The following is a 13,070-nucleotide window of genomic DNA, read 5'->3' on the forward strand; positions in this document are numbered from 1 at the left end:
TTTTACATGGCAGCTCTTTGCTTCTTTTAATACTTCTGCATCCTAAAAATCTGTGTGCCCAAGCTGGCCTAGGTTGCAGCAGCATTGCTTTTACAGCCATTTATTCGGCTGATAAGAATCCAGCACTGTCCTCCAGCAAGGAGGAAGGTGAGGGATGTGAGCTTGAAGCTCCAGCAGTCAGTGGTCGAGGCTGCAGGGAATGGGGGGTCCTTCTCTGCTGGCTCCTGGATACTCTGGGGGAAGTGCTGGCAGGAGTGGAACTTGCAGTAACAAACTGCGCTCCCTGTGCTTCCCAGGCTGGGCTATGGATTAGTGTCTCAGAATTCAACCATCTCAAACTTACCCCCCAAACTAGGAGATTGCTGGCCACAGCCAGATTTGAACCTGTTCTCCTTTTCCTCATAGTGCTCTTCCAAGCCTGTGAAGAGGTGGATCATTCTGCTGTTACAGAGATTCTGGGAGCTGGGGCTTTAGAGAAGCATAGTAACAATGCAGGTGACATGCAGCCCCATGTGCCAAATGTCAGGGAGCCCTTGGTCCTCTTGGGACTCTGGCTCCATTTGGGGCAGGTGAGGGGCCAGGTGCTGGCACTGTCCCAGTCCCCATGGGTGCCCAGAGCCACACCCTGGGCTGTGCCGGGCTCCTCTTCACGCCAAGCAGGCGGCAACCCTGCCATGTGTCACCGCCCGGCGCAGAGGCTGGGGACATGGCTGCGCTGGCTCGGAGCGTCCTGGTGACAGGGTCCAACCGGGGCATCGGACTGGAGCTCGTGCGGCAGCTCGCCGCCAGCCCCTGGCCCCCCCAGCACATCTTTGCCACCTGCCGCGACCCCAAGGGTCCAAGAGGGAAGGTCAGTGTGGGCACGGGGAATGGGATGGTGCTGAGCCAGGTGGGCAGAGGGGATCCGCAGTCCCCGCAGCCCTGTTGGCTTGCTGCCCTAGCTGGGTAGCCCAGGAGTGCTCTGGGGGTCTCATAACCCCTGCAGCTCCCTGGATAAGGCAGTGCCCAGTGTGGTCGGGTGGGATGAGGCAGGAGAGGCAGACATGTCTTCAGCAGTGGCTCCTGGCTGTGCCAGTGGCCAGCCAACCCCTTTTCTGTGCTGGGATCGCTCAGGATGGAGGGCAGTTCCTAAGCCCAGCAGCACCATTCTCCTGCTGGCTGTGGGGTTGCTGCTCTACCCCATCCACTGGGAATGGCCCTGTGCTCTTTCCCCAGAGAAAGCAAAGCCACCCTGGCTCAGTGACCTGGGAACAGGGGTGGTACACCTGACAATGCAGCTGGTGGCTTCTAACCTCCTCCCTTGCCCCATGACTTTATTTCCAGGCCCTGCAAGAATTAGCTGCCCAGCACTCCAGCATCAAACTGGTCCAGCTAGGTATGAAGCAACCTTTCTTTTTGCACCCAACATTGCTTCCAGCTCTCTGGTGACTTTGGAGGTGGGACCAGGGGTAACTTTTGCAGGAAGTTCTAGCCCTGCCAGGTGGGGAGGGATCTATGGGGAGGGATCCATGCACACCTGGGCAAGCTTCTCCCTGCAAATTAAGCTGTGCCCTGGCTGGAGCAGTCAAACTGGCTTCAGAGGAGGCAGAGGTGGGTCCAGACATCTCAGCTGAGCAAGTTTCATGGGAAAGGCATGATGTCTCTTCCCAAAGATGCTAAATACAGTGCCCAGGTTTTGGGCTGGGACACATGGGTTCACAAAGTGAAGCAAGGCTGGGCACAGTAACTGCCTGGATGGTTCCTAAGTAGGAGGGTTGGTTTGGGATCTCCTTGGATGTGGCCATGGTTGGCATTTCTTTCAGGTAGAAAAGGGAGAAAAAAAAATAGCTAAAAATGACACATGGGAAATCTGCCCAGCCTGGTATCCCAGGCTGATGCTCTGACCCAGAGGCATGGGATGTTCACAGCCTGGACTGGGGAGGTGTCCTCTTGGCCATTCCCTCCTTCTGTGGATGTAGGCCAAACTCAATTACCTTTTTCAGCAGCATTTGGGAAAGGCACAAGGCAGCAAATACACCTAGACAGCATAAGAAGAAGGGCTAGACCGGCATTTGGAGTTGGCAAAGTTGGGGTATTCACAGGAAAGAAGCTTCCAGGGTGCTGGACAGGGACAGGGTCTCGCTGTGGGGGGACAGTGTTTGGGTGAAGAGTTTGGGAGATAAGGAGCACCAGGCTGAGGATATATCTCGAAGAGCAGAGATTTCCTGTGTTCCCCTGTGTCTGAGAGAGTGGGGGCTGCTTTTATTAATGAAGAATTAAAAGAACATCTAAATCCAAAAGAAATGTTTTAGCAAAGTGCCTGCACTAGGATTGCCGTTGCTGTAATAAGTGAGGTGGGAAGCACCCATAACTTCTAAATATTTGTGTTTCATTGGAGCCAATAATAAGAAAACTGAATCAAGGCTATTCAGTATCAGTACCTACCTACCTACCTGTTTATTTGTTTAAAAGCACCTGAAAAGTTCAAGTAACTTCAGTTCAAGTTCAGGGGTTTTTTTAATATTTCTTAGAAAATAAGACATTGTTGAATTCAGGCTTTACTACAAAGAGGCAGCAAATCTCTCTTTTGCTATTAAGTAGATTATTGAAGTAAAACACCTTCTCTGTAACAAAAAATAAATGAGCTGTGAGCCCCAACTGGCAGTACCTGATGGGAAGAGCATGGCCAACATAAAAGGGACTGGCCACTACATGAACAATTTTTACTAAAAACATACAGACCAAGCCCCAGACTGTCAGTAAAGTCCCAAAATAAGCTTAAATGCGCTTAAATATCAACAGCAACAAGATATTTTTTAAAAAGAGAAGTTGCTTCCAGCTCTCTTGCTCCATAATAAGGAAGGGTTGTCTTCAAACCAGTAACAGGCATGGACTTCTCAGAAAGAAAAGTTAAAAAAACCCAAAAATGTGTAAGATCTGTCACTTCATTCTCTTTCTTTCTTTCCCACCCCTATTTCTTCCAGGGAGACAAGAGTTTGTGATTTCAGCAAATTTGGGGTTTAAGGACTAAAAATGTGTTGGTCCCACATGCCTTGGAGCAATGACTCAGCTAATCCAAATAGAGCAGTTAATCATTCACCAGGTGACCAAAAGATCCCTCACATGTGATGGAGTGACGGAACCTTGAACTTCATCCCATTGTTATCCAAGGAAGTAACTCCAAAACACTCCTTTGTGATTTGTCCTGCAACTGGACCTGCAATATCGTCTGGAATCCCAAGGCCCCTTCCCCTCCCAGCAGCCTCACAGCAGATTATCCCATGGTATTCCCCTCAAATGTTTCAGGACACCTCTACAAAGGTCTGCGCTGCACAACACAGGGCAGCGACAACTTCCATGCCACTCACATACTTGCTTACTACCATAAAGACATCAGGCTAGTTAAAAATGCCAGGAAAAAGGATCTTTTTACTGCCCAACAGTGTATAAATATTCCAAGAAAGAAATCTTTAGCCTTGGAAACCTTTGCTAAGTCACTATTTTCTAAGCATGAGAACAGAAATTCAGCTCAGGGGCCAAAGTCTTGCAAAAAAAATAAGGAAGTTGCAGTCCCCCACTCCCAGCAGGCTCATCACATTGGCATCTGTGAAAAACAGGCACAGAAATGTGCATGGGAACAAGGGCACACTCCAACCTGCCCATACACGTGAATATTCATGGTTTTAAGAGCTCTGTGGTATACCTGAGGTATTAAAAGGCCATATATAAAGTTTAATGTTGGTTTAATCAGCCCGTTTCACATTCTGAAGGTATTTAGATGACCTTTTTAAACAAACAATGTACACTTCAGTTGGTGAGTATCCAGGACAGGATGTAAATCCTAACAAGCAACCCTGACAGCTGGACACAAACTTAAAATCCACCACTTTTATTGCCTAAGTCAGAAAAATCCTGCAATTGAAGCATGGCAGAATTTCAAAAGCTATACCAATACTTAAGTAAAGAGGAAGGCACTGGGGATGCTTATCCCTGTTAGCCCAGTTTCAGTTATGCTTGTTGCTTGACAGGGGTTGTCTCCACAACTTGGTCAGTAGGGATAGGGAAGTTCAGATTCGGAGCCTGCAACCAAATACTGCAGGTTACATCCCAAATCTTTCATTACTTCTACCTACCTCAGCTCATCTGGCAGCTCCAAAACCTTGTGGGTAACAGCATGAAGAAAAAAATAGCTCCCTGTGGAAATAAACTTGGGAGTCTCAGTGTGCAAGGACCAAGCATCCCTTGCACAATCATAAATTCCTTGAATACAGAAAGCAAATACAGACAAGTTTTTCCTACCAGTAGCCCCCACATGACCCAAAATTAGTTCAATTAAGGTTTAATTCAGCTGAGGCTGCAAAACCAAGAGATGAGGACAAACTGGTGGTCATTCCAATGTGCTTAATCTGCTAAACCTGGTGCATCCTTTCTGGATAAGAAGTGCTGGTTCCAGCCACAGCACAATTTCCAGTGGGTGCTGTGAGACCCATCAGAGCTATTCTTCACTTTGCTTTTTCCCTGGCAGACACAGTGAATTTGCCCAGCATCCGAAGGGCCATGCGGGCTGTGGGGTATCATCTGAAGGACCAGGGCTTGAACCTGCTCATCAACAACGCAGGCATCAGCTCCCATGCCACACTGTGCTCCCTGGACTTGCAGGAGATGCTCGACGTGTTTGCCACCAATGTGGTTGGGCCACTCCAGGTTGTCAAGGTATGTCTGGATCTTTCATGTTTCTCCTGCTTGGGAAGATCTTCCCTGATGGGAAAAAGGACACCTCCATGGATCTCCCCTGCCTACCCAGAGGAGCTCAGCAGCTTAGCCAAGTCCAGCATCACCCGTGCTTATTTTTTCCGCCTGTGGAGCGCCTGCCTGCACCAGGCTCACTGTGCTGGCTCGCTCCTTTCCTGGGGACAGGAAAGGCTGGAGCCTGGCCCCTCCTTGGGGCATCTTCCCCATCCCCTGCACTTCTGCCAGGAGTGTCTGTCCAGCTGCTTGTCTACAGTCTGTGACAGAGCCCTCCAAGGATGGTCCTCAAATTGGGGTTCTGTTGCATGCAAATGAAGCGTTGGTGTCTTTGCATCAGGAATTTCTGCCACTCCTGGAGCAGGGAGTGAAGACCGCAGGAAAGGAGGGTCTGAGCTGCAGCAAGGCTGCTGTCATCAACATCTCCTCCAAACTGGGCTCCATCGGGCTGTGCCTCCGCGTCCCAGAGGCCCCCATGTACCCGTACCGGGCCAGCAAGGTGAGGTGCCAGGGGAGGAGCTGGAGATGCTGTCCCAGGCACGGTGCCCATGGAGGGGAGGGAGTCCCTGGTTCACCCCCTGCCCCAGCCACCCACCTCCTGCCTGGTTCTCCCAGGCAGAAGCACAAAGACTGGGACAGCAGCAGCCAGGACTGAGCCTTCCCAGCAGGTCATGCTGATGCTTTGTCGCAGGACCAAGTCCCATTTCCCACCTCCACAGACATTTTGTGGCTATGAAATGTCTCCTCTCCTGTCTACCCACTCCCTGAGTTGTGCTGGCAGGGCTGTGCCTCTTCCAGGCTGCCCAGAACATGGTGACGAGGTGCTTGGCTGCGGAACTCCAGGACAAGGGGATCTTGTGCGTGGCCATCCATCCTGGCTGGGTGAAGACTGACATGGGCACAGAGGAGGTACTGGGCTGTGCAGGGGAGGGTCAGCAGGATCCGCACTGAATCCCCATGTCTTGGGGAGGGCAGGGGCACTTGGGGGATCTTGTGTGATGCTGTGGGCTGCCAGGACCATCTTCTGGAGCAGAGCAGGCAGGGAGCAGGCAGCAAGCTGCAACATACTGAGTACATGGGATAGCCAGCCCTGTCTCCGCAAGCCAGCCTGGAGAGGTGTGGCAGTAAGGAAAAATATCCCCATGAGCACCATGGATGCTGCTCCCAGGCAAACACCCTCCACAGGAGCTGCTCTCTGTTACAGCTCATTGTCCTTTTCTGCAGGCACCGCTGACAGTGGAGCAAAGCGTGAGGGGCATCCTGACTGTGCTGGCCAGCCTCTCCCAGGACACCTCTGGAGCCTTCCTCGACTGGGAAGGGAACAGCCTGCCCTGGTGACGGACAAATGGACAGCGCCTCTTGCCCATGCTGCAGCCTCTGCTCACCGGCTCACCGCTCTGCATAGTCACCCCTGCTCACCCTCAGCCCTCCCCACATTGCCAGGGAGAGGGAATCGGCTTGGGAAACAGCCTCTCTCTCTTTTCCCACACCATGTGTTCCCTGTGGTCCCCATGTACCCCTCACCTCTGTAAACTCTGGCAGCTGATGCCTCTTTGCTCTGTCTCCACACCCAGTCTCAAACCCCCTGTCCGAGCCCGAGGCAGGATCCCTGTGCTCTGCCCGAGCTCTGTGTGTCCCTCTGTCCCACCTGTGACCAGGCATCCCCCAGCTGAGGGGAGAGGGCAGCTGGTCCCTGTGACCCCCAGCCCCTCAGGCAGATCAGCCTGGGCAGGAGAAAGCCAGTCCTGCAGGGGCTCAGAAGATCTCTCTCCTCTCAGGAGAGGGGCCCTGCTGCAGCTTCTCCAGTGTCTCCTGGAGGGGAGGTCTCCAGAGGGCAGTCACAGTGCCATGGGACCTGCTGGCTGTAACTCATGGGGATGCCAGCGACAGCCATGGGCTGGGAGCAGCTGTGGGCACCACCAATCCCCAGTGGAAGAGTGGGATATCTGGAAAGGGCCACCCCATGAGCTGGCACTGCACAACAGAGCTGGGGATCTCAGCAGGAGTTTATTGAGGGTGTGGGGGAGGTGGGAGCAGTGCCAAAGGTAGCTCTTGGCTGCCAGGATCCTGAAGTGCTGTCTCACCAGGGTATGACATTCCCTTCCCAGTCCAGGAAGGCACCGGTGTCCTTCTCAGAGAGGGAGGAGAGGACCTTAAGCATCCCTTGCACGCTGTCATCCACTGTCACAGGGGGCTGTGGGGCAGAGGAGGAGATGCAGCTCATGCCCAAGGCCTGGCTGAGGGCCCTGGAGCAGCTGGAGCCAGGGGAAAGAGCTGCTCCAGGGCAAAGAGAAAGCTGACAACCCCAGGGTGAGGGACTGAGACGAGAACTGAGGGGATGGGGACACCCAGCACCCAGGACCAGGACAGGGGGAGATGCCCCAGCAGGGATTGGGCAGGCAGGGAAGTCATGGGCAGGGGCTCAGGACAGCAACTCCCACCCATGTAAAGTCAGCACAGGAGCTCTGATGGACCCGCCCCGGTGGAATTCCTACCGCGTGCCCGGCAGAGCTGCCCATGTCAGTTTGCACCCAGCCGGGGTGGAGAGCGACGCAGAGGATGCCGTGCTCCTTGTACGCCAGGGACTGGCACCTGCTCAGCATGTTCAGAGCAGCCTGTGGGGGGACAGTGCAGGGACGGTGGTGGGAGGGGAAGGGGGGCTGCAAGGGGACCTGCAGCTGGGCAGGGCAGGGGAAGCAAAGGCGTGACAGTACCTTGCTGCAGCGGTACGAGGTGATTTGAATCAACTCCCAACCAAAGGAAGAAGCGATGGAGCCACCAATGCTGGACATGTTGACGATGGCAGCCTTGCTGCAGCTCAGCCCTGAGCCTGGGCTCCCCTGGGCAGCCCTCTTCAGCAAGGGCAGAAATGCCTGCGAGGAGACAGAGGGGACAGGAGCACACATGGACATGGCACAGGGCAGGCGGGAAGCTCCTTCCACAGTGGGCAACACTGACACCAGCACTGAGGCATCCTCCCTCCTCTTCCCCGCCAGTCTCCACTTCCTGAGCTCCAGCCCATGATTCCCTGAGCTTCTCATTAACTGAGAGCCCATTGGTAACCAGAGTGGAGGCAGGATCCCCTCCCACCAGCCCTTCTTCATACTCCCCCAGGACAGCTCAACTTGGGTGAGGGTCTCACCTGGCCCATCAGCAGGGGTCCAACTGTGTTGGTGGTGTAAATCTCCCTCATGTCCTCCAGTGTCTCAGTATCAAGTGTGTTCAGCTTCACAATTCCAGCATTGTTGATGAGGAGGTTCAGCCCAGAGCCCCCCAGGTGCTCCCCAACCTTGGCTGCAGCTGCCTTGATGCTGGTGGGGTCGGCGACTTCTGCAGGGCCGACACAGGGGAGGTCAGAGCCTGCATCCCCATGGTGGAGTCCCCTCTGTTCCCCCCGAGGTGGCAGTGCCCGATGGCCCCGCAGGCACCAGCCCGTTGGCACAGCTCCCTCCCAGCACGGGGCTTCCGGGGTGTGCCCAGCCTGGGCACTTGCCAGAGGAACTGGGGCAAAGGATCCGCACCTCGGGGCACCTACCGAGCGGGATGATGATGATGTTGGGGTGCTTGGAGGCCAAATTCTGTAACTCCTGAAAGAGAGGGCACTGTGTAGGCATGGAGAGGCTGGAAGGGCTGTCAGAGGCTCAGCCTTTCCCAGGCAAAGCCCATGCCACTCCATCTCTGTCCCTGCATCAATTTGTGTCCAACACCTTCTCCAGCCGCCACATCAATGGGGCTCTGTGCCTTCTATACATCCCTTGTGCCATTTTCCCCTCCACATATCCCATGCACAAGTGGTCCTATGGTGTCCCAAGCCAGCTGACCTGTGCTGCGGGTGCCCGACTGCAGCTCCAGCCCTTGCAAACACCATTCCTGATCCAGTCTCCCTCTGCCCAGTCTCACCTGCGCTCGCTGTCCCTTGGGGTCCCGACAGCCTGCAAAGATCCACTGTGGTGGGTTTGGCATCCTCAGGAAATGCTGGACGAGCCCCAGGCCGATGCCTCGATTGGCTCCAGTCACCAGAAGGGAGCGGACATGGAGCCCTGCCATGCTGCCCTGGCTGTGGCTGCACTGCTCTTGCCTGGACTCTGCCAGTGCCTTTTGCAACTTGGTTATCTCACATGTTCCCATGAGGACTTGCATCAGCTCGTGGCTCTCAGAAATTCTCTGCCTGCACCTCAATCTCTTGGCTCTGGTCCATACCCATGATCCACTTTTCCTGCTGGCTGTGGAATGATGCAAAGGGAGCCAAGTGTCCTGCCCAGGCAGGGAATGCCCTGGGCTAGATGTCTAGAGTGCTGCTTTATGTACCTTCCCCGCTCTACCAAACCCGAGCCTTTTGGTTTTCAGGGCCAGCACTATCCCTGTCCTTGCAGTGCGACACTCTCTCCCACCACCTCCCTCCCTCTTGGGATCCCAGGCCTGTCCCTCCCCTTGCCCAAGGTCAGACAGGCGAGGCTGGACTCGCTGACTCTGCACAGTGCAGTTTATTGGCCTTAGTTCCTGCAATGCCAAAGCCAGGGTTGGGGATGGAGCAGTCAGGACAGGTGAATGTCCCTTGAGGACTTGAGGATGGAGCAGCCAGGACAGACAAGTGTTCCTTGGCCACAAGAACAGGCTGAGAAACCTAGAAACCCCCCAGGATCACTGGGAAAAACCCTCCAGGGCTGACCAGAGTCTGCTCAGAGTCTGCTCTAACAGCACCTATAATATTTCAGTGTGATAGAAGGATAATCCCTGCCCCATCCCTGGACAGGCTGCATGGGCTTCTGAGCAACCTGGTCTAGTGTAAGGCATCCCTACTTGTTCAGGGGGGTTGGAACTATACGGTCTTTAACATCCTTTCCAGCCCAAACTATGGCTCTGTGATCCTATGATAAAATTCAGTTTTGCCCCTGGGTGTGACTTTGGTGTGGCTGGGAGCCAGGGCTGTGCCCAGGAACACGCACTGAAGGTGAACATCCAGCTCCAGGGTGGTCCAGGTACTCCCCAGCTCTTTCCTGCAGTAGAGACTGACCCAACTGATGGACTGAACTCCCAGGGAAGCCTCTGACTGCTGGATTCAGGAGCTTTGGGACAGGCCTGAGGATCACTGAATCATAGAACCATTTCCCAGGAGCTCCTATTGCACCTAAAACCAATGGAGAACCATGACCTGCATGTTTCCATGTGTCCACCCCTGCAGGGAGGGTCTGGGCATCTGATGGATGATAGATGGATTGTACTTGGTGGTCTTAGGGGTCTTTTCCTGTCTAAATGATTCTCTGACTCTATGATCCCATAGCCTCCCCAGCTGGTTCCTGCTGCAGCATCAGTCAAACTGCACAGACCATTTGCAACAGTGGAATATACACATTTAAAGTAGTTCAGAGATGTTGTGTAGGTAGTTTAAAGTAATTAATAACCACTTATATGGGATGTGATTGGGCAGGACTAGGGGGCATAAGCTTGTGGAATCTCTCCTGCTCCAGCTGGAGATGCTGCTCCAAGGTCCTTTGCAACTGGACAATGATGAGCTGTCATGTTCAGGAGATCTGATCCTTCATCCAAATAAATCAGCTTTTGTCAGTAAGAGCAAACCCTGCTGCCTGCTCTTCTGTGTGTGTGGTGAGTTGACCCTGGCTGGATGCCTCACATCCACCAAAGTCACTCTATCACTTCCCTCTGCAACTGGACAGGGGAGAGAAAAAAAGGAACAAAGGTTCATGAGTTGAGATAAGGTCCAGGAGAAATCACTCACCAAATACCATCACAGGCAAAACAGACTCAGACTGGCGATATTAACTGAATTTGTAGCTAACAAAATCAGAGCAGGATAATGAGAAGTAAGATAAATCTTAAAAATACCTTCCCTCCACCACTCCCTTCTTCCCAGCTCTACCTCCTCCTGCTCGGCAGTGCAGGGAGGCAGGGAATAGGGGTAATGGTCAGTTCATCACATGTTTCCCTGCTGTGACTCAGGGAGAAGAGTTGGAGTCTTTCCCCTGCCCCAGCCTGGGGTCCCTCCCACGGGAGACAGTTCTCCATGAACTTCTCCAACGTGAGTCCATCTCCTGGGCAACAGTTCTCCACTAACTGCTGCAACATGGATCACTCTTCCATGGGGTACAGTCCTTCAGGCACAGCTTGCCCCAGCTTGGGCCCTCCACAGGGTCACAAGTCCTGCTGGGAAAACTGCTTCAGCATGAGCTCTTCTCTCCATGGGTCTGCAGGCTCCTGCCAGGACCCTGCTCCAGCACAGACATCCCATGGGTTCACAGCCTCTTCTCAGGTATCTACCTGCTCCAGCATGGTCTCCTCCTGGGACTGCAGGTGGATCTCTGCATTCCCATGCTCTCCATGGGCTCCGAGGGCACAGCTGGCTCACCATGGGCTGCAGGAGAATCTCAGCTCCAGTGCCTGGGGCACCGCCTCCCCCTCCTTCTGCACTGACCTTGGTGTCTGCCGAGCTATTCCCCTCATGTATTCTCACTCAACTCTTCTCTGGCTGCAATTACATCTGCACAGTAACTTTTTTGTTTTCTTCTTAAACACGTTATCACAGAAGCGTTACCACTGTGGCTGAAGGGTTCGGCCTTGGCCAGCAACTCGTCTGTCCTGGAGCTGTCTGCCACTGGCTCTGCTGGACATGGAGGAGCCTCCTGGCATCTTCCCACAGACGCTACCCCAGAAGGCCTCCCCCCGACCAAAACCTGGCCATGCAAACCAAACACAGGGTGACAATTACATCCACCTTGTCATGCCATTTCACTGCCCTCCGTGTCAGCCCACTGATGGAACCAGAGCCTCTGGCACAGCGATGAACGGTGTTATGAACAAAGTTTCCAGGTGTTCCCCAGAGAGGCCGGCAGGGCCTTCCTAGTTCCCATGGCAACACTGGAATGACTGCTGGCTACCGATATTGCAATGTTAATTAGTTAATTGCTCTGCTTGTTTTCTCTAAACTACCCAAAGGTAACCTGCCTTCCCCCCCACCACACTGACATTCTGCGACTAACATGCAAATAAGAAAACCCCCGGGATCATGGGAGTATTTTTTGAGCTAAAGACACCCCTAAATAAAGAACTAAAGACAGTAGAGGGGATAGACAAATGCCCTAGCCGAGGAAGAGGGAAACACAACCAGTGATCAACTTTTGTCTGTCACCAGAACCTAAAGTGACTAGATTGGGGTGGGGTGGGGCAAGTGGACACAGTAGATATAGAGAGCTGTGGGGCTGCCACCAGGGAAAGAGCGGGGTCAGCTGCAGGTCTGGATTTCAGTATCAGACTCTGTACTCCTCGCCCTTTGGCCACAGGGTAGAAGAAGGGACAGCTGCTGCTCTGGATCTCAGTGACAGACGCTGCACGCCTCCTTCTTTGTGGCCACCCGGCAGAGCTACAACAACGGGGGCGAGCTCCGCTCGGGACCCCTGCCCAGCTGATGTTTGTAATAAAAGAGCTGAACATTAATAAAGGCACAAGCCCTGTTCATTTCAAACGGCACTGACTGCCCCAGGTGACAACTGAACTGGGTGAGGGGAGGAATTTGCCATCCCTTCGGCCAGAACATTTCCTAGGTTGCTTGACAGATTTGACCTAGTGGCTTTAATACCTTAAGATGAGATAAAGGATGGGCAAGGCTGTTGTGGCAGGATGCTTCTTCCCACAGGCAACCATCTGGGGAACCCCTGGGATTACCTGGAGCTGGAGCCAAAACTGAAGGAAAGAACATAAAAACAAGGTAGAGTTCCAGGGATGGTTTGGCATAATGTGTGAACCACTTAATGGGAAACTGTACTACAGAGCTGGCAAAACATGGGGAATCCTGGAAGGGACCTGCTGTTCCAACACCCCGCCATGGGCAGGGTCACCTTCCCTTAGGCTCAGAGCCCCATCCAACCTGGCCTTGAACATTTCCAGGGATGGGGCAGCCTCAGCTTCTCTGGGCAACTTGTGCCAGTGCCTCACCCCACTAGCAGGGAACAATTTCCTCCTCATATCTAATCTCAACCTCCCTCTTTTTTTTCAGTTGAAGCCATCCCCTCTTATGCTATCCCTCCAGGGCGACGTCCAAAGTTCCTCTCCAGCTCTGCTGTAACCTCTCTACGTACTGGAAATGGCTCCAACATCTCCCCAGACCCTTCTCTTCTACAAGGGGACGCGTACACCCAGGAAAAGCGCCGGGGTGGGGCACAGGGATAGTGCGGAGCGTAAGGACGAGGATTGGGGTGCGATGAGGGGCCGGGGAGGGGCCGGGGAGGGTCGGGAGCTGGGCCCGACCCCCTCGCCGGCGGTACCGGGCCCGGCCGGGCCCCTCCGCCCGCCCCGCCCCGCCCCGCCCCGCCCCGGAAGTGGCGCTGCCCGCG

General features: G+C 54.0%; 2 protein-coding genes across 3 annotated transcripts; one reads left to right on the forward strand and one right to left on the reverse strand.

The window, feature by feature from the left end:
• The first annotated feature begins 596 nt into the window (after nucleotides 1-596).
• On the forward strand, nucleotides 597-6,273 carry LOC137481305 (C-signal-like). 2 transcript variants are annotated; one of them, XM_068202981.1, is made up of 6 exons: nucleotides 632-850; nucleotides 1,324-1,375; nucleotides 4,505-4,692; nucleotides 5,066-5,224; nucleotides 5,524-5,634; nucleotides 5,950-6,273. In XM_068202981.1, exons 1-6 carry the CDS (start codon nucleotides 707-709, stop codon nucleotides 6,061-6,063), a joined length of 768 nt encoding a protein of 255 aa, XP_068059082.1. In that variant the 5' UTR covers nucleotides 632-706; the 3' UTR covers nucleotides 6,064-6,273. The 2 variants fall into 2 exon arrangements, with proteins under 2 accessions (XP_068059081.1, XP_068059082.1); XM_068202980.1 differs by lacking the exons at nucleotides 5,066-5,224; nucleotides 5,524-5,634; nucleotides 5,950-6,273 and having other exon boundaries at nucleotides 597-850; nucleotides 4,505-5,043.
• LOC137481304 (C-signal-like) lies at nucleotides 2,689-9,074 on the reverse strand. Its single transcript, XM_068202979.1, has 6 exons — nucleotides 8,626-9,074; nucleotides 8,261-8,312; nucleotides 7,868-8,055; nucleotides 7,440-7,598; nucleotides 7,221-7,340; nucleotides 2,689-6,919 (listed from the first exon to the last, which is right to left on the reverse strand). Exons 1-6 carry the CDS (start codon nucleotides 8,863-8,865, stop codon nucleotides 6,806-6,808), a joined length of 873 nt encoding a protein of 290 aa, XP_068059080.1. The 5' UTR covers nucleotides 8,866-9,074; the 3' UTR covers nucleotides 2,689-6,805.
• Nucleotides 9,075-13,070: the final 3,996 nt, after the last annotated feature.

Source organism: Anomalospiza imberbis, chromosome 12, assembly GCF_031753505.1.
Source record: "Anomalospiza imberbis isolate Cuckoo-Finch-1a 21T00152 chromosome 12, ASM3175350v1, whole genome shotgun sequence".
Lineage (NCBI taxonomy): Eukaryota > Metazoa > Chordata > Aves > Passeriformes > Viduidae > Anomalospiza > Anomalospiza imberbis.